Here is a 21,684-nt window from a genome sequence, read left to right as displayed (position 1 = left end):
AATGCCACTTGTCACTGATCTCCACTTGGGCATTGAGACGATGACTCTCTGAGTGCAACCATCCAGCCAGCTCCTCCTGCACGCACCAAGCAGGACGCTGGCAACTGCACAGCTCCTTCAGGGTCTGAGTCCTACAGCCTGCTGCCTGGGTGGAGACGTCACTTGGTGAAGAAAAGTGCAGAGGAATCCAGCACTAACAGTGACGTGAGATTATAAGTGTCTACTGGTATTTAATGACCCAGATACCACAGGCTGGTAATTAGCAAGGGATCTTCCCTACAGGCTACAAAACTAGGTCAAATCAAACAGCAGCCTAGTTTTGAATAAAGACATGTGCTCTAGACAGCTTGCTCTGCTTGAGCAAACTGTTAATAGGGGAGATTTAGGTTGTATATTAGGTGGAAATTTTTCATTCAGAGGGTGATGAGGCAGTGGCCCAGGCTGCCCAGAGAAGCTGTGGATGCCCCATCCCTGGAGGGGTTCAAGGCCAGGCTGGATGGGGCCCTGGGCAGGCTGCTCTAGGGGCTGGCAACCCTGCCCACAGCAGGGGGGTTGGAACTAGATGATCTTTAAGGTCCTTTTCAACCCAGGCCATTCTAGGATTCTGTGATTCTATGTGACTAACTCCCCACACATCCTACACCGAGAGTCGCTGCACCAGTCCGTCCCCAGGCTCTGCAGTAGCAAATGCCTGTACCCCAGTGGTTTGAACAGAACTTCATGTGCGATCAACTTCTTTTCTGAAGGATTTCATTCCCACCGGAGTGACTGTTTTTTCTTTAAATTTACACAAAGCCTGTTAGTTCAGGCTGTCTGTTAGTTCAGTTCTCAAAAGCACAACACAGTAACCAAAACCGTGCTTACATTGAGCTGCAAATCACACTGAGAAATAAAAGGCAGAAGGCAGCTCTTGGCAGGTTTGCGATAGGATCCATGTCAAGCCAAGAACTGCTTTGAGTTGAAGTTCAACTGTTTTTTTTGCTCTCATGATGAAGGCGTGGCTGGTGGGAGTGTTGCAGCTCTGTAGCTATTCCAAGAGCCCACCACCCCTTAAGCCTCACAAGGGCTGCAGTGCAGCTTGGCTCCCAAGAGGTTGTGTGACACCCTAAGGCAGTACCAGAAAGGTCTGTACACTTTCCAGACATGCAAATCATCTTGTCTGACCAAACATCAAAGCACAACTCCCTTCCAAAATATGTTTCTTACTGTACTTGCCTTCACACAGCTTAACCTTCTCCTCTATAAACAGCAAGCCTTTTGCAAGGAGCTGGTTCTGCCAAGAGAGAAGAGAGACATGCATTTGCCTTTTCTGAGATTTAAACTAAACATGGAAGAATACTTTTTTTTTTCAGATGTTATCCCCTTTGCATGCAGTTATCTAAGATTAGTCATACTATCATACTTTCTCCCAGCACCGCCACCAGCCCTGCTCTCACTGTGAGTGAGAGTGCATTCATTACCACCCTCTCGTTCAGCCAGACAGAGCACAGCAGACACAGCAGATAGTTGAAACACTTGCCAGAAGTGGTAAGGAAGGACCTGTCCTGGGTCACAGAGAGGGAGTCAATAAAATGGATCTTAACATCAGAGTGCAGCCACATAAGCTACACCTCAGCCATGTGATGGAGGTGATCAAAGGGCCAAATGCTACTAAAACGTCCTACCCTCTTCTTCCTTTGCACTAGCTCGGTGCTTGCCTGGCTGCACAGTAAGCTAGTTCATCTCCCTAACCCCTTTCTTCTCTATTCCTACCTATTCTCTTCTGATGAGCTTATTTTTTTAGCTATACTGAGCAGCTGGATTACCTCAGTACGCAGTCTCAAGCTGCAGAAGAAGCGGCAGGAGCTAGTCTTTCTAGATAAAAACTATCACAGACCAGACAGATCAAGATATCAACGTGCCTGTTTGCAGTTCAAGACATCAAAATATCTGATAAGCTTTCTGTTCCCATTTCCCCAAACATAAAAAAGGCATAAAAACAACACCTACCTTTTTGTAGCACTAGGATAAGCAGTTATTCTGAAAAAGCTTTGAGAACCCCAGAGAAAGGAGAGGCTGTCACCACATAACACGCTATTACTGCATCCTAAAAGGTTCAGTCCTACCACAGAGATCATATCAATAGAGAACAAAGCCTTCTGTCCCTCTGCAAGGATTCGATATCAGAGCAGCACACAATATTCAGACACACACACCCCCCCACCTCCCCGTTGCATCCTCCCTGCACCAAGAAGCAATACTAAACCGGGGTACTGTTGAAGGGAATAAACTGAAGGAAACATTGCTCTGTGACATTCTCTGCTTGTACTTGTACTTCACTTTCTAGAACAAAAGAAAAACTTGCCGCTCAAGAGTCCTGCTTGTTAGCATCATACATAACTGAACCACCTTTGGGGCTGGGTGCCACGGCAATACCAGGGAGGACTTTTTCCACTGGCATCTTTGTCAAGATTTTGGCAAAAAGGGCCTGGAAGAAAGAACAAGCCATAGAAGTTCACCAGTCACCTCACGTTCTATGGGTAGTACGGGGAACTTTCAGGAGAAGTGTCATCAAGTCAAGACAAGACTGTATGACATTGTCTTCCTCATGGTGTGAAAGAAGTGTGGTGTTACACAACAGAGAGGAAACGGGTACCTTTCCTTGGCTGTTGTCCCATCTCTTGGCTACTTTCTCCACATTAAAACATGAACTCATGTTTTGCTGCAGTGGCTTACTCATCTTAAACGAGCCAGATGTAAGTACTTTTGAGACACTGCTTTAAAAAAGAAAAAAACACCAACTGCACCACCTAATGTGTATCCAGAGTTCAGCCGTGGCATAAGGAGGAATGGCCATCCAGTTCACCAGTGGTACCCTCTGTTAGTAGCAATAACAGTTAATTATTGTACCGTGCATACAAGAGAAAAATAAGTAAAGGTCATGCTTGTGATTAAGGTAATTTGCCCCTGCTAGCAGGTGGGTTTTTTTCAGAATTCAAACCCAAAAATATTTAGTATGGTCTTATTCCAAAAATAATGTAGAATTTTGGTTCCTTGTAAATTAGTTACACAACGAAACCAGAGTATTTTAGGAGCAACACATGGGATGAAACTGTATTATTGGAACCGCCCATCCAAGTCACAAGACTTTGACCTTTACTGTCTCCAGCAGAGTGCAAAAGCAATCCTATCCATGCAGTAAAGTCAAGCCAGAAACAAATTTCAATACCCTACAATTAACCAATCCTAGGAACTCCAGCCCAGGAAGCAGAGCTGGCTTCAAGAGTCCCGTTTGTCAGAGGAACATGCTAAAATTGCTATTCTGCACGCAGGCGACCACGTGGAGACAGGAACCCAAAGCATTTTGGTATGAAACCTTCTGAACCCGCTCACAAACAGTACAAATGACTCCCATTAACTGCAGCTGACAGGCTGGGGAGGCCAACAGGTAAAAACCAGAGCTCTCCGGCAACACTGCAGACAGCAAAGCAGCTTGTCAGTAAGAAATTTCTCCTGCTGAGGGGCTCCCTCCTCAGTTAGCGTGAGTGTCAGGGTTGAGAGAAAGAGCAAAGCAGCATTCCCAGCAGAGCGCAGGAGGAACAGGGCTGCCAAAGGACGGGTGAGCTGCAAAGAAAACGTGCCTGGGAGACACTTTTCACCCAGACAACAGCAACAGCAATGAGCAAGTTGGATAAATATCTTTAGACAATGAAAACAGATTGTAACATTTCCAAACATTATCAGCTAATGGGAGGTGACTGTTTTGCAAAGGTTCTCTAGTAGAAATATAGACTTGGGAAGGAAATACTAAGTTGTTGGCATCTCCATTCAAACTTTAGATTTGTTCAGCAGCAATAAACATCCACACATCAGGCTCTGAACGACAACAACAAAAATAATTCCCAGGATAAAATCAAACAATGTGAAAAAGGAGGGAGGAAGAAATCTGGAATGGAAAAAATCATGAGGGGAAAAAAACTGAAACCCACTTATGCTGTAAATATTTTTCTGCCTGAACAATAAGATAATGTTTGGGCTGATATTGTTTTATCAATAAACTGAAAGCATTTTGAAGGATTAAGTACTTCAATTCTTTATTTTTCAACCTATAGCTCAAGGTAATACCCCTCATATATTGCAGGGAAAATTTACAGCTGGTCTTTAATACTGTGTCGTTTTAAACTACCATATAATTAAAAAGTATATACACATATATATATACACGAGGTGTCATGCTTATTTTCTTTTGTTTCACTCCAGAAATATTAATTCCTTCTCTATCTGCACTAAAACATTAGGTTGCAATTAGGTTTCACTTCCTGAGCACTGTGGATACAATTTTCTAGCTACTTTGCTTATAAGTTAGCATAGCTTTCTACTTTCAGGGATTTTTTTTTTTTGTTTTACAGCTATAAAAGCAAACAAAATACACATCTGTACACCTTATGGGCAGCACAGTTCCATCTATTAAAAATAGCTGTATTAATCATTATCTTGTATTAAAGAATTTAGAATGCTTTTATGAATGTATTACCAGTAATTCCATGTGCTAAATAGATTGCATCATCTCATTCTTAAGGTTTCAAAAAATACCAAAGCTTAGCTCCACAGAGTTACTGCAGGTATTTCAGTTATCCTCGCAAATTTTCCCCTCTCCTGTGGATGAGAGAGACTTAAAAAAAAAAAAAAAAAAAAAAAAAGACAACCACACTTCATTTCCCTTCTCCCCATGTTAAAAATACCTGCAAATTTTACTTATCTGACTTTTCTGCTAAAGTCACAGGTTTAGAAATGGATTCAATCTGAACATTACCTCTTCAGATGAAGCCAGTAATTTATTATTTTTTTTTAAAAAGCCTACCGGGTTTGCTGACAAATCAAGACAATCTAATAAACACAGCTGCAGGGAGGTCTGTAGCAGAACTTGTTGAGACTCCAAGTGTCATTTTACCACTTTATCCCTGGTTGCCAGAGGCAACACAGAGGCACAGAGCTAAGAGGCAAGGTAAATCCTTCATTTGCAAGCAAGACCACGTAAAGATTCACACCAAGTAAGCTTGAAGGGCGCATTTATTTGAAAAAGTTTCCCAGCCACCTTCCATCTCTTTGCAGTGACAGCTGAACTGGGTGCTTGGCGAGTCAGTTATTCCCTCTCCTCCCCTCCCAGATCAGCTTTCCCTGGGTGCCCAGAGCGACATCCTCGCCCTGCCGTTGGGACACCCCCAGCTGCTGCAGCCTCATGGGGAGCTGCAAACCTGCCCTTTCTCTCGCTACGGTGAAGCACGCACTCCAGAGAAACAAACCTGCGAGTTAACCACCCCACACGTACATGCAGTAGAGAAATTTGGAGAGAAGTTTTGCAGAAGATAGAAGGGAGCTTGTGAAATTTCGCAGGTTGAAGCTCCTCTACTTTTCTCAGTGCAGAAAACCACAACAGCTGTTTCAGGTATACCATGAAGAAGTGCAGCTAAGAGAAAGCCTTTACGTAAGTTTCCCAACGCCTTGAGTTTTGGAAGATAGGATTCAAAGCTCCAGAAAAGTCACCTTTCATTTTTTCCCTCAGCAAAGACCCTCCCACAATGCAGGTGTCCTCACTCCTCTTGCAAAGTAAGGTACACTGAAATAATTGGGAATAAAAAAAAAAAAAAATCCAAAGGCAGTGACATGGCATGTTGCAAAATGTAGACACTTTCCAGGAAATTCCTTCTTTTTCCCAGCACAGATATTTTCCCCTTCACCTCTCCTTTTAGAGCAATTGAGGCAAGTTTCCCCAGCCATACCCAGAGGAGCAATCCCAGTTCCCCCAGCACAGTGACTGGAGGTGGAAGCTGTCCCAGGCACAACAGTTGGGGCTTCTCTCTCAAACCAGCAGTGACGGGCACCTTCTCCCTCCCTCCGCCTTGTCATGAGCTGGTCGTCCCCAACAGGGGCCACGGAGGCCCTTCCTGGGTGGGCACAATGGCACCCATCAGACTCTGCCAGAGGCAAAGCAGACGTTGCCTGTTGGGAGCGCTCTGCCAGCAGTCTGGTTGTGGTGCCGGCCTCAGGGGTGATTTTTGGGGCAATAGCCCTGCCACCAGCATGGCTTGCTCTGCTGCAGACTGTGCATTCGAGCAGTCGGGTGGCAAAAAGTAGAGAAGTAATTTTGGCAGCAGCTCCACAGAAAACATCAAGGAGGCTCAAGCCATCACAGGCAACTTCACATCTCAGCTGAAAGCCATGTCTCTGCAGTGTAGCAAGGCACAAAGGATCCTCCTGATAATAAAAAATATGACTATTTCCCAAAAAGCCACTATTCTTGGGGGGGTGGAGGGGAATTTACATGAACAGTCATTTAATTACAGGCTAATTTTTGTCTTCCCTTTATGTCTCCAAGCCACTATGCCTTTAAAAAGCCACATTAAAATTAACAAATACATACTAATTCGTCAAACAAAAACATAAGCTTGCAACAGGAGTAAACTGATCCAGAGCAAACTCAAAGCAATTGACCCCACTTTGCTGGGTGAAAAAATCAGTTTTTCTTCTACACATTACAGCAATTCTTAAATGCAGCCCCTCTTCTAGGCAACTGAGGCTTTGCATTCTAGTGTTAAACCACACTTTTACAGGCTCTACAAGCACACAGCCAGGGTTTCTTGGATAATCTGATGTTAATTTGAGGGGAAAAAAAAAAATAAAGACAAGCCTACTTGACAAGTATTTCCTACAAATTTATTGCCAGGTGCACACAAACACCTAACTACTTCTTGGCAGTGTTTTACAAGACGCAAATCTGTGTGAGCTGCAGCACTGCATACCTAGAGCACCACCCCCCCCCCCATCTTTTTTTTTCCCCTGTACAAAGAGGGGAAATAGTGACAGAAGCAGAGAGAACATTTCAATCCTACAGAGAGAACAAATTGCAAGTTAAATACGAACTAACATCCTAAAATCACTCTTCTAGAGAAAGCTTTGTTCAAAAAAAATAAAAAAGAAATCCCACTTCAAGAGAGAGAGGGAGGCAGGGAGAGTAAAAAGAAGAGCAGCCCAGGCAGACTGAGTAGGCAGTGCTGCTATGATCTAAACCCCAATGCGCCGGCGAGGCAGCAGCTTTGGGAAAATCCCGCAGGCGGGTCCATGGCCCTGCACTGGTGGGTCACGGCTCCAGGTCACTGGCCCACGCTCCACTGTGAGCGGTACCAACCAGGCATCATTTCAAGTGAATCACACACATCTAAAGAGCCGCTGTGCGCAGGGCCTGAAAGCGGGTCTCCCTGCTGCTGCTGCTGCCACCCGGGTCCTCTGCTCAGCTCGCAGTGATGGGGCTGAGCTGGCGGGTGACTCTGTCCGTGATAAGCTGGGCAGTTGCTATGGAGTCTCTGGAGCTGTTCCATGACCATGAAAGCTCACTCCTAGAAAGTGCCAGGTGGAGCAGAAGTAATTATCAGACCTGCATGAACAGGGGTTCTCAGCCAGTGAGGAGAGAAATCATACAATAGAATCACAGAATGGTTTGGGTTGGAAGGGACCTTAAAGATCATCGAGTTCCACCCCCCTGCCATGGGCAGGGACACCTCCCACCAGCCCAGGTTGCTCAAAGCCTCATCCAGCCTGGCCTTGAACCCCTCCAGGGATGGGGCATCCACAGCTTCTCTGGGCAACCTGGTACAGTACCTCACCAATACAATAATAAAAGCAATAATAAAGACCAGCTTGACCCAAAAGAGTATTGCAGACATATGGCTGAGCTCTGCAAATCACGCAAGTGTGAATTCTCTCCCCTCATGCAGTGGCCGAGCTGCTGCAGTCCATGGCAGCGGGCATGAGACGGCACTTGGCTGAAGAAGACCTAGTGCTGCCTTTTTATCCAGCAATAACCATCACACCAATAACCTATCACAGCAATAACCATCACAACCAATAACAAGCTATTTCCTTGCCTTGCAAACAGGTAGAATTCGAAAACTGGCACCAAGGAAAAATGTCACACGTACCAGGTTTTTCTCTTTGACTAAGAAAGAGAGAGGGACACCCGGCATTTCCAGCTGTTAGCATGGCTTTACAAAACAGCCTCTCAAAGGAGGTCAAGCATCACGAGAGATGCTGGATAGGCTGCAGTCCCAGGAAGATATGCAGCAGGGATCTAAGCAAAAGCTTTACGGTGCCACAGTAGAGGGAGGAGTGCGTGTTTCCCTCTACCACTGCAGCCACCTTGCACAGCTGGCCAACCTACCAGGAAAGTTCCTCCGAGCACAGGAAGGTTCACCAGTCATACTTCTGACCACTCTCCAAGGAAAGGACAAAATCAATTTTGTCTTGGACCTGGGCTTGCCTTGTTGCTGCTTATGCTCACAGCTATCCATTATCAGCTTGCTATTTTGACTTTACTCAACACATCAGCAACATGAGTGCTAGCATATTGCGGTTTCTATGTTTTTGCATAAAAACAGGAAAGCCAGGCCTAATTCTGAGTCAGGACTTGTGCCCTTCCGCACCTCTCCAGAACAGTGTGCTGGAAATTATGTAACAGCTTCACTTCTGGTTTTAAGACGTCAAAGCTCTCATTGGATTAAATGAGGAAATATAGTCCCCTCGCCATCCCCCACGTACAAGCTCTGCTGGTGCAGGCAGAGGAGGTCAGGCTGGAGAGGCAGCAGCTCTGGGCAACTTTCTGCATTTGCAGCCCAGGGGTGCTGGGAGAGGTTCCAGTGGCTGGGTAGGGACTGGGTCTCTCCGCCTCGGAAGGAGACAGTTTGGAGTTAATATGCACAAACCAGGCAGTTCTGCTAAAGCGGTTAGCTGTGAAATAGCTAGTGTTTCCATTTTCCCCTGTGAGTTTCAAGATTAACAAGTCCCCGGAGAGTGAAAAGAAACAGTTCATCCTTTCCAAAGGTTTTGTTTCAGGCTGTTTGCAGCATCAGAAAGATAATGCATCAATTTATTGACACTCAATAGTTTTATGTTTCAAAAATTTTCTCCACAACCACAAGAGTCAGACAGCATGAAAATGAAGGGAACTTTTCTGCAAAAAAACTTACAGCTGCCCCAGAGAAGTCCCAATCACCAATACACACTGCTCATCGAAATCCCAGCCTCTTACCTTCCATGGTCACAGGATTCCTCCCTGTTGCGTTTCAGCTGACCACCAGAGAACTAACCTGGCCATGAGAGCAGATGGTGCCCTGCTGGGTTACTGAGGAGTGGGTACAAAGTGCCCCTCTTCAGCAGCAGGAAACAATCAGACCAGTTCATGGGCAAAGTCAGTACTGGAAAACCCAGAGCATAAAGCATTGCCTTAAGCTAGTGTTACAAGTCCCAACTATCTGGCATTTACACTCAGACTCTGATCCAAGAAGATGGCTTGTACGTATAATAGGGTTGCTAAAGCAGCAAATTTATAAACGCAAATCTCCTTCAGAATGAAACATCTGAGTTCCCACTGGAACCCTTACGGGAATTGCATTTCCCTTTCACATACAAAACAGACTCAGTAACTCTGGTATGATGATGGTTTGGTAGCAAAGACTGCCTAAACCCCATCCATTTCCTAAACATTCCTTTAGCAACTTCAGGAGCTACAATGTGGTAATTTGCATGAATTTTGGTGAAAAGGACTTGTGAGGAATCAAGTCAAGTTGATCACAAAGGTAGATTTGTCTCACTATAAAAGCTCGGCTTCATTTTAGTCTTAAATATTCAGTGGTTAGAGAAATCGTGCACGTGCATGTGTATAAAATATACATAATGTAAGAGCCAGAACTGCTAAAACAATGGAAAATGTGATTTTAAAAATTATCTTAGTGGCTCCTGTTACAAATGCTGTGGCACAAGAAATGGAAACCATTTGAGTCAATTTATCAGATCCAGTTAGTTGCTCTAATTGCTGCTAGGATATTTAAAACTGCACGGTTACACAGGACTGCAGAACCTTCAGGGTCCATTTCAATCTAAGAGAACAGTAAACTTGCCTCTCGGGATAGCTTTTCCGTGGGCTTTAACCGATGGAGGAGGAAGCCACTGCCAAAAACGCACTTCACTCCACTCCCCAGCCCGGTGCCCTGCTCCCAGCACCTCCCCCATCTCAGAGGTGATGAGCACAAGCCAAAGGAAGGAGTTGAAAACTTTATTTTTTTTTTTCTTTCAGGGTTATTTTTCAGCTAAATCATCTGATTCTACTCTGTTCGTTTTGGTAAATCAGCTGGCATCCAAAGTGGAACCGAACCCACAGACAAACGAATGGTCTTCTTCGGTACACGGAGCATCCTCCCCACTCCTTGGCCCCAGGATTTCTCAGTAAAAACACTCAGGAGGGAGCGCTAATTTTTATCACCGCCACACACTGTCAGCCTAGAATCAGAAAGGAGCCTGTATCTCAGCTCCCAGTGGGGAAAAAAAGCTCCTTTCCTACCACAGGCTTTATCTCACAGCATGTCTCATGGCTTGCCAGCACCAAGAGTTTTACTCCAGGCTAAGTCTGACAGGTGCCAAGTTACTCCTGTTAACACCAAGTGAAAAAAAAAATCCCAGAAACAAAATTTGAGTCCCAGCGGCTTCAGCCGGAGAAGGGCAGCTGCAGGAGAACCAGTACATCCACACCGGAGTGTTTGCCCGCACATGAACAGCCAGACCGACAGCAAGCAGCGTGGTGAGAGCAGGCGAGGCCTGGCGCGGCACGCTCCCCGAGCAACGGCCGCCGCTCTCTCGGCAGCAGCATCGCGCTGACCACCCACACCACAGCTGTGGCCTCTGGCTGAAGTGCTACAGCCCTGCCCTCAGGGTGCTGAAGGAGCGCAGGTTTTGCTCCTGCTTTTTCAGAAAGCGGTGCTGGTGATCAGATCGTACTCTCAGGACGAGATCAGGTGCCCTCGGCTTGGTGGGAGGGACACAACACGGATACTCGGCCTTCAGCAGCCAGCAGGCCGCAGCCTGAGCGGCCTCTTCAGCCATCAGCTCTACTCCTAGGAGATCTAATGCCACCAAACCTGTCATGGCTGGGACGGGCTGGAGGCTGGCAGTCTGGAGGAAGAGAACAGCATATCCAGACCCCAACGCCAGGAGCCAACCGGTCCCCAGCAGCCCTGGCTCCTCCTGCGCAGCGACACGATGCAGCTGAATCTGCCTCAGCACTGGAACCTGCCCAGGCCTCTTTCGGCACACTCCGAATTTTCAAAACCAGATAACAGCCATACGGCAGCACTTGGCATCCCTTGGGACCGTGCTCAGCTCCATGCTCCAGTCAGGCATAAGGGTACATGAAGTTGCCCCTGGACATTTCCTGCTCAGTCCAGCCTTGCATACCACGCTTAATGCCATAGTACTCGGGTACCTGATCGAGACCTTCCACACTTCAATTCGCTATATATATATATTGAGTTGCAAACTTTCATTTGCCGTTTGGAAACCAGCAGGAGCGGCAGCAGATTTCCACTGAAGCCGGGCACTTTGCGCTACGGGCTCCCAGCCTTTCTGCCAGGCTGCCACCAGACCCCACTCGCAGCCAGCAGCCGCCTCTTTCCAGTGAACAACTTGTGCAGATAGAGTCTAAAGAAGTGAAACACAACTACCCCTGGGGCAGGAGTTTGCTTCTCGCTTGATAGCACAGCATGGGGGATTTTTTTAAGTCATGTAATCTAATACCGATAAGAAACAACACTAGGCTTCTTTTTCCCCTTTCTAAACTGTTAGCACAGTACGCAGCAGCATCAGCCACTTCAGAAAGTACTGAAATTTTTTCAATCTCTCTCTTACTCAAAGCAAAGAAAATCCTCTTGTTTACAGCAGCCTCCTTCTCTTTTTTTAATCCGTACTACACGGAACAACTTACAACATTGAAAGCCATCAGTGCTCTCACAACCATCCAACACACTTTCATGTGGTTACATTTGAACCTTTGTCTATCTGGGCAGTAGCAGTAAAAGGCAGTAACACTTCTCCACATTTGTCATTGATCAGGTCTTCCCTCATCCTTCATCTTTTGCTTTTTCACAGGTTGCATTTCTATTTGTGGGACTAAACAAGAAACAGTCCCCAGGTGCTGATAGGGACTTCCTCCTCTGCGCCCCCCCCCAGCCCTGCAAAACAGACAGCCGTTATCTTTTCTCTTCCCCTTTGCTGGCCCCTGTTGCAGAAAACATACCCCATGCTAGAAAAATTGGGTGAAAAAACCAATGAGAAGGTATCCCATCTTCTTAAAAAGTTCAAGAGAATTCCTTCTTGACCTTGGCAGGCTACTAGCAGCCTTTCTTAAGCACAAAGGAAGATAATCCTTAATTTAGCCCATACACCCATCAATATGATTACTCCCAAGGCTGTACGACCCACATGAAAAAAGCCCAGTACCTCCATCATCTTCTGTAGCAAAACCAAGAATGAAACTTGTAGGTTATGTCCATGTAAAAAGGGGTCCTAAATTTCTGACAGGCTAAAAAGCTGAAGAGATCAAACCTCAAAAGAAAGCAAGCAAATCATGTAATACCTGAAAATAATCTGTGATGAAGGATCCAAGTTCACTCTTCAACAGCCGTCTGTAGACAGAAGGAATGCAGCCATGAAGTAACAGCCATTGCTGGTCATTTCTTACACGTACAGCCACACTTTGCTACCAGTCATACCAAAGATACATGAACATATGGGAATGCATCATTCTGGCCACAGTTAGATTTCTTTTACATTTATGTATATATTCTACAAATGCCCACAAAGGCTATTCTCAAATTATGAAGGAATTAAACAGTTTCCCCGAAGTCATCTATTTATAAGCCATACACCTAGAACAAGCAAAAACATTTACTCCCTGAATGCACAGAAAGTTGGGGAGACAATTTAAAGTAATTTAGTTTGAAATTAATAATTTTTTTTCTGTTTTTGTTTAAACAAAGACACCTTTCATATCACTGAAAATACCGTATCTCCCTAATGCTGTATTTCCTTTTCTCTTGGAAGGAGAAGGTGGGAGGATAAGGAGAGGAGCAATGAAGTGAACACACAAGCAGAAGCTGCGGCTTCCCCATGACTACCGCAATTTAAAAAAAAAAAAAAAAAAAAAAGGCAGCTTATTTTTCAAGAAAGAAATTCTAGAAATTTAACCAGAGATGTTTTAAATACATGCAGGCAGAAGCCACCCTAACCAAGTATTTCTGACAGAACTGTTGCATTTTAAATCAGGCTGTGACAAAAGCTTTAAATTCTAATACATATTTCTGTTTCAAAATTCTGATATAACAATCAGAATTGTTTTACATCAGAAGAAGCATTAAAAAAAATAACTCACAAAGTTCAGAGCATTTGCACTTTCAGCTTTCAGTGACTGCACGCATAAATTGCGTGGCAGTAAATTCTGCCTAAAATTTAAAAGGTGCCCAACATTTTCCACTGCAAACCATTGCATTTTCTTGCTGTTCTAAGAGTTCTGTTTTTCACTAATGTGAAGTACATTCAAGAGTGCTCGAAAATGGCATTTGAATAAGGGACCATCCCGTTCTCATGCTGGGTTCTTACTAACAAGCTACACCACTTTTTCCTAATTTTTGCTGAAAGTTGATTTTCACTGGAACCTTCCTCCCTAACCATTTGGTAACACATTCATTCGCATGCCAACATGCCTTTACTCTTCCTCTCTCGGAGCAGTTATATTCACCCCGCCCATCTCAAAGCACACTTCTTTTTCTATGAGATGGGTAAACCAGGTAAGTCTTTAGGAGATTTTTTGCCAGAAGCTCTTCCACTGGCTTCAGCAGAATCTGGGGGACTCTCCACCAGCTGATTGACGAGCCCACAGCAGGACTTCACCTCTCCCAGGACGACCAGCAACTGGAGGTTTGCACCCTAGAGAGAACCCAAGGGAGGGGTCTCCTAATCATGGCCAAGTCACCTCCTGCTTCCTTAAATCCCACCTCCCGATGGCATTTCTTACATTTCCTCTTGCTGTGATAACTGACTTTCAGAGGAGTAAAAAAGTATCCAGTGAGATGATATCAAATCACAGCAAGATAAAAACTTGGTGGCAGCAATCCAGAGCAAAATGTTACCACCTGCTCGTCTCCTGGTCCTGTCCTTGCTGGCCTACTTTAAAACTCTCCTGCATTTTCCACTGTCAAATAATTAAGTCCTGTGCAGAATGTCCGAGTCTCTTAAAGTACTGCGTTTGCTAACTTCCACCAAGGAGCCGAACGGAGAACTACAAACAAGGAAAATGCACCAGCTCAACCTAATGGCACATGAGAGTTGGCCATCTGACAGGTCTGGCTTTTTGCCCAGAGTCAAGCTAGGGATTCACCTTGTGCACACAGAGCTAACACTGCGTTGGGAGCTACATAAAGAGTTGCAGCGCGAGGCTGCAGGTGTGCGTACAAACATCCGTGCACATGCGTGTCCTTTGCTCCTTAGACGGACATTAATGAGCTACTGGAATGTTAAAGTGGCCTATTTAGAGAATGACATTTGGAGATGTAACCAATGCTCAGGGCACCTGCAGGAACATTAATCATGTATTTCAAGGTGCGTGCTTCCAAGGGCTGCCCGGGAGTGCCTGTCCATGGCATTTCCCCTCCCGCCAGCAGCACCACTCACAAAGCATACCTAGTTCACCAAGAATTTCCTATTGTTCACCCGGCTCTTTACAGTTACTTTGGTGACCACCATGAAGGGAGCATGGTGCCGCCATTGGGGCCCAGCCCAGACAACGTGGCTGTTCTGTTCCCTGCAAGACTGGGAAGGGGCACCTGCTTGCACCAGGGAGGAAAGCAGGCTGCAGCCCTGCAGTGGGCAATAGTCTGGCAGCCAAGTCACAAAACCCAAAGTCAGTCCTCAAGTCTGCCAGCAGGCTGTGGGTTAAGGTATTTCCAAAGTCTTAGGACGTTTTTATTTCTTCTCACGTACCAAAATACTCATCTCATGGAGAATTAAGACTGCTCCAGGTACTTAAATCTAACTTGAGGATTTCTGACCTGAGCACTCTGAAATACCACTAAAGCATGAGACACTGCCCTCACTCAGCTCTCAAAAGGAATTCTATTAAACTTTCACCTTTGGGACGAGACCAAGTAGGACTGAGTCTCGTGCCCTGCAAGCCGCATTTATTTTGAAAGTAGAGAAAGGGGTAGCTTAGACTGCTATTTAGTACGTGCTTAGCCCAAATTGCAATTTGAATCTTGGCGCTCAGGAAAAATGCAATGGGGATGGGGGGACATACAGAGGGAGACGTGCAGACCTGCATGACAGCATTCATGAAGAAATAATATGGATGTAGTGGGAAAGAGAGAGGGAGGAGGAACTACATCCATGAGCTCTGACAATACTCCCCTTAGTAGCACTTGGAACCAAGGCAAGAACAATTTTTTCATTATCTACTCTACAGTCCTATCTATTGCTAACCAAACTTTCCAAATAATCAGAATGAAACCACAGATAATCATGAAACCTCCTTTAAAAAAACGATCCTTTTAATCATCACTAGCATCAGTGTTAGAAAATGTTTGTTAGGCTTTTAGGGTTTTTTTTATCTTTAGGGTTGTATTTTCAGGTCTTGCTCTGCAATTATCATGTGAAGATTAAGCTTTTAAATGAAATGCTGTGTTTTGCTTTTATTGGAAACATTCCACAGTTCTGAGAAGTTTAGAAAAGAGATAGTACTACCATCACGAATGCCCTGACAAAAACGTGCAAAAAACAGCCAGAAGAGGCAAACTCCCTATGAGGGGACAAAATCCTAATAAACCAAGTCAATACACATTCTGTCCCTGTCAAAGCTACCCATCCACACAAGTCAGAGAAACGTTATCCAAGTGCCTCATGCCATTCACTCCACCCAAGTGCAAAAGAGAAGTAAGGCAGCCTGAAACCCCAAAGCTCTGCTTAGCTGCTTTGACCCCTGCTCCTCCCACCAATATCCTTTAACTGTGGATCTGCAGGGAAACAAAACCAAGCAAACACCAATAAGCAGCAACAAAAACTCCCTTTTCATGCATTTCAGCAACCTACCTGATATTTTCATTGAGGGTGTAAAGTTCATTGTTCTGCAAACCTCCCCCTTTGAACACATTTATCACTGCTGTTTGAACACTGCCAAAAAAAGAAATAAGACAGTACAACATCCATAAATAACAGCCACCAGTGTGATTTAACACAGAGCACAATGTCAGCTAGCCGCCGTAAGCTGAGTGGTTGTAATGGGGTGGAGAGGTTAATTGCACTTAAATGCTTCCACTCGTTCTGCCCTGGAAATCATCACTCTTGTTTACCTACGTGTCTCATGGGAGACAGAGCAGCACAAACCTCAAGTTGTGCCTAGAATAAGTGAAGGAAAGCAATTACAGGGACATTGTTCACAAAGAAGATGTAGACACCAGATATATCTTTAACATGCCTGTTTAGGGGATCCCTGCTGTGTGCTGCAGGCCAGTGGCTATGAGGAGACATAGATTTTTGGCAGTATCTGCCAAACACCTCACATTGCACTATCCAGTGATGCCAGCAGGAACCACCCAACCTCCAGCATCTGGCAGGAGCCTGGCTGTGCTGGAAGACATTCTGCAACCAGCATCGCCTTAGTCAGACCCAACTTTAAACCCTGTTAACGCTCGTAAGACACTGTTGGAGGATCTTGTACTTCTCTCACCAGCACAGAGGAAGTCAGAAAGTGACAGCACACAGGATGGTTGAGCAGGTCTAAAGGCTTGCCAAGGCTAACAAGAGGAGGTGTCATTCTCTTAACGGACATTCCCTTCTGTGGGCCAGTTATGGCATGTGCGTGTTTCACGGACCTCAGCCCACCACCCTTGCACAAAACTGTGATGTTTTTATCAGGCTACTTTTGGGTGAGATGAGTAAGCTGAGCTAGGTCAGCACGAAAGCAAGGTCTGCGGAGCACAGAGCCAGTGCAAGGTGGCAGAAGTGAAGGTGGGAACACCCACTGTTGTTAGCAGCAGCCCATTAGATCAGATCACGACATCTCACTCTCCACCCTACACATTGTTTTTCCAGTTGCCATTGCTGCGTGACATGTACAGCAGACAGGATCTGGCTGCCAATAGGAAATGCTTGTAGAAGCCACAAGCTTAGCAGTTGTCAGAGGAACTTGACTGTGGTAAAAGCTTCATAATATGCAAATAAATGCCAGTTGTGCATTAAGAAACTGGCCTTTATTACAGTACTAGGAATCTGTTTTTCTAAATGGCATTTGAAAGTTGTAACTGCTAACAAAGAGCAATTCCGTTTTACTCCAAGACACTACCTCTGAACAATGTTAGCCAAAAACAAGGCTGAACACTGCTAGTTCTAATTTTTTCACCTCCACAGAGGCTTTCAATGCTGGCAAAGCTTGGGTATGACAAAAATCCATAAATCCATGCATGCTTATAAACAGATGAGCTTAGCCATAAATGCTCTGAAGCACAAAGATCAGACACGTGCAGCACTTATCGAGGGACGGCTGCAGGGCAAGAGCTCAGCCCGGGTGGGTCCCACTCACCTGTTCCAGGCAGAGTTGGAGCTGAGCTGCAGAGCCTGCCGGGAGGCGTGGAACCGCGGCAGGTCGCTGAGGACCGGGGAGCTCATGAAGCGAGGTCGGGGCCTTCTGAACGAACCCATCTTCTGGAACTGGAGAGCAAAGGACAGAGCTATGGTGAACCCTCCAGTCATAGGGTCAGGTGGAGCCGAGCAGGGGCATCAGAAAGTCTCGTCTCTTGAAGGTCCAAGTGGCAATCTCAGTGATGTCAATGAGTCTTCAAACCCAAGGACTCTGCCTGCAACAAAAGCAAAGGGTCAGCCTTAGACTAGCAGTTCCATACAGCGTCAGGTTGTGACATGGACACAGACTGCAAGATGAGGAAGGAATTTAAGCAGTCCTGCAAAGTAAAGAGAAAGGAAAAGAGCAAGACAGAGAAGCGAGGGGTGAAAATATCCTATCCCATTAACAGCAAATTTGGGCATATCTTCTGGAGTTCTTCAACAGCAGCCCCTTTTCCCATCTTGCCCCTTAAATAATGACCCAACACAGCCAGCCAGATATAAAAACATGGTCTCTCTTTCCACTTCAACTAGCAGAGTTGCAAGAACATTTGGCAGTGTGGAGAATGGAGATGTGGGAGAAAGGAGAGAGGATGAAAAGAAACAATGAAACAAAGAAAAAAGTTGTGAAACAGAACAGCACACAAAAGATGCAAAGCAAAATCATGTCTTTTCCACTGCATCTCCAGCAGCAGGTGAAAAGAGACGCTCAGACAAAGAAATGTTGGGCATGTGCACAGTGCTTCTAATTTGATTAGTGCTCAGCTTCAGGAATCTCTTTCCACTCCCCAAACCATCATTAACTCTTTCAAAGATAAGAGAACAGCTTTCTCCCCACCCGGCCAGCCCCATTTCATGCTGAGCTCCCTTTGCCACCCGCCCCCAGCACAGCCCTGTCGTATTCTGATCCGCCACCACAAAGCCCTCACCAGCCCTCGCTGTGCCCCAGACACCAGGCGCCCTGCCACCAAGGGGGCTAAAGGAGAAAATCCAGAGAAAACACCTCATTTTAAGGCACTGAAACATGCGGTACTGTCATTTTGGGTGCTATTGAAGAAATAAATACGGTGTTATTCCCCCACAAGCTAAATATAGTTTGCACAGATCTTCATGGAACTGGAACATGGCTACAAGCACAATTTTTTTCCGACTTTAGACAACTCCTGACTGTCTTTCAAGATGACAAAGCCCAGACAGTCTTTCATGACATGAGCTTAGCCTTGACTGTTGTTGCCTGAAAGAGCAGCAATCTGTTGATTCGGTGGCTACTCTGCTCCAATTAAAAAAAAAAAACAAAAACAAAAACAAAACTTCTAGAAATTAAGAATAAACGTAAACTAATACAACCAAATCAGCAGGGTCTTCTGTGTGCATTTTGAAACAACAGCTCATTTGACATTGCCCACACATTTTCAATCTGCCAGCAATTTCTCTGTTGGCAATTGTAACCACATCAGAAATCATCAGAGGAAAAAAGCTACGACACCTTAGAGAGCCAAGGGCAGGCTTTTCTCACAGCATACCAAAAGGTGTCCCCAAGGCAAAGTGTAAATATAATGGATGTTTCTGTTGCAAAACAAGTGCTAGTGCCAATGTTTGTCATCTCCCAGTTCCAAAGCTGACAGCGTGAGGAGCTGAATGAGTGGCAGCTCACTTCTCCCAGCAGTGCAGTAACATTTCTAGCTTAACAGTTTTTACACAGGGCAAACAGCATATATTTTTCAGAGTTATAAAATGCAATATGTGTTGCTTTAGATCCATTGCAGACATTTAACAGGGCCAGAAAGCAGCAGTTAAGATGCCTGTGCTGGCCCACAAGCCCACTCCTATCGCTATTGCAGGTGCTGTAAGTACACACGAGTATCCTCCTCTCCAGCAGTGAAATAATTTTAGAAAGCTGCAGGTAGATTAATTTGAGTTAGATTAAGTCGCAAGGGAAAAACTTAACTTCAGAAATGTAAATCAGAACAACAAGCTCTGTGCCTTAATATACAGATATTTAAAGTTTGTGTAGGAAACTCTTTGGCCCATTCTGTGCAAGCGGTAAAATGGCAGGATGAGGAAGGTCTCTCCTGAGCTTGGACAATGGATTTACAAAGCTGATTCCGCAGCAGCAGAACCGTGGCATTACACAGGGCCTCATGGTGCTTGCTTCTGCTCACAGAAACATACACACTGTTTTCCTTAATCTCTGTTCAAGTCCCCCAGAGGGATAATAACATGCTCTTCTCTGTGCAGAGCAGATAAGACACCCCTCTTCCCCACTCCTCCCTCAACCCCAGGCTGCAATTCCGTTTTACTGTCAAGTCAACTTACTTGAAGTTCTCATCAGGAATTTAAGAGAAAATCTTCCAACAGATTCAGAGTCTTATTTTCACTTCTTCAGGATTCAACAACACAAATCTCCCCATCTCATCTAAACCAGTAACTGATAAATGGCAGGCGCAGCAAGCTTTCTCTGAAGGCAGGCTAGCCACCAAATGGTATCAGAACATAACTGACCCTCGTGTTATCAGAACTGCAAATGCCAAAGTCTGGGAGTAGGACCCTCCTCTCCCCATGCCCACAGCCTACTTAAACTATTTTCAGAATTTCATAAAGCTCAGAGTAACAGAGCGTTTACTAGAAACCAGACTTTTGGCACAGGTTGTTTGCAGATCATGTGCACCTAAAGGTCCAACAAAGCACCCAAACCCAACCAAACACTTCCACCAGACCTGATTTTCCTTTCACAGCAACTCATTTCCCCTGAAAGTTTTCCCCAGAGCAAGGCAGCCTTGTAAATACTGCTTCATTTTCATGGGGAAGTTCCATTGGCAGTTTGTTGGCAATGTCCATTGTGTGCATTCTGCAGTGTGCAATTTTTTGGCTTTTTACTGAGAGAAACTACCCTTGTGGCAAGAAAGGCATTAACATAGTTATAGGTTAGTAAAAAGCCCTCGTGACATTCAGGCTATTTTAGCTATTGGGAATGAACAGTATTTGGCAAAATGCTGGGGAAAGCAAGGAATACTTTTCCTCTTCAATTTGCCATGAAAACTCTCATAGAATTACACAGAAATATTCTGAAAGAGATACTGTCATCCTAGAGGCCTTCAGTCCAAACTCCCTCACATCTACAGCTTCGTCTTCCTAGGATCAAAATGTTTTAGAAGACTACAAAACAAAACCTACTTCTAATAATCATAGTTCTATTATTTATCAACCACAGAACTAGAAGAAACTTTACAGAGAAGCCATTATTATTTTTCCCCTTTGATACAGACTGAAGGGAGACACCAGGGTGCAGCATGTTCTAGCCACCAAGCAACACTCTCGCTACTGATTCTAAAAGGCACAAAGACCTGGAGGCTAAAGCTCAGTGACTGCACAAGAGATACAGCCACACCAAGATAATCTCTCACCGCCACATGCTTCCGCTGCTGGGGCAATGCTCTGCGTGGCATCCGGGCATTTCAAACTGCTTGCCAATTGATATATCCTCAAACATTCCCCACTCTCCTTATCTCTCTTAATGATGCTGTGCATCTTTCTTGGCAAGAAGCTTGTCATAAGTAAGTCAGAGAGACAGGTATTGTTCTTCCTTCCCTTCCAGCTCTTCTACCCCCTGGTCTTTTTTTTATTTTCCTCTTATCCTTGATTATCATCTCAAAACCCAGCTATCAAAACCCTCTAGATCTCTACCAAGGGAGATATGTCATCCGTGTAAAACCCAGGTCTTCACGTGAGCAAACTCTTCAGAGTTGGAAGTCAATGTTCTCAACTGGGGGAGTGAAGCAGGATGATGAGTCAATCCGACAACAATGTAATTTCATCCACTTGTAATTCATGTCATCTGAATAAACACTTTTAGGATTAATCAGAATCTTTAAAGAGAAGAATCTAGCATGGAGACAAATCCTTTTCCAACACACATAGATACAGGCATTTATAAAAACCTTACAGTCATCAAGTTAGGATTTTATCATTTGTTTTCCGGTAGCCATGAAAACCAACAGAGAAATAATTTTAAAACATTTAATGAAAAGACCTTTCCCTCCCAACAGACCATAGTACATCTGACTGTTGGGAGGAAAAGCAAGATCAGGCAATATACCTAGATCTCCCTGTTTCTATTAAAGAAAGAATAATCCAAAGAAAACATTGCCAGCAATTCCTCCAAATTATGCATCTTGGTGACAATCTTGGGCCAAACAAACACAAAGCCCCTGGCAACTG

General features: G+C 44.9%; 1 protein-coding gene across 1 annotated transcript; it reads right to left on the bottom strand.

Moving 5' to 3' along the window:
* Positions 1-1,206: 1,206 nt before the first annotated feature.
* On the bottom strand, positions 1,207-17,598 carry LOC104465282 (proline-rich protein 5-like; the record flags this gene model as incomplete). Its single annotated transcript, XM_010078265.1, has 4 exons — positions 17,429-17,598; positions 15,940-16,020; positions 12,437-12,485; positions 1,207-1,273 (listed from the first exon to the last, which is right to left on the bottom strand). Coding segments are annotated over exons 1-4 (367 nt in total), but the record flags the coding sequence as incomplete, so codon positions are not given.
* Between the last annotated feature and the right edge of the window lie 4,086 nt (positions 17,599-21,684).

This window comes from Pterocles gutturalis, unplaced genomic scaffold, assembly GCF_000699245.1.
Source record: "Pterocles gutturalis isolate BGI_N339 unplaced genomic scaffold, ASM69924v1 scaffold39468, whole genome shotgun sequence".
In the NCBI taxonomy this organism is placed as follows: Eukaryota; Metazoa; Chordata; class Aves; order Pterocliformes; family Pteroclidae; genus Pterocles; species Pterocles gutturalis.
The sequence above is the reverse complement of the archived record's forward strand: the minus strand, read 5'-3'. Positions and strand labels throughout refer to the sequence as shown.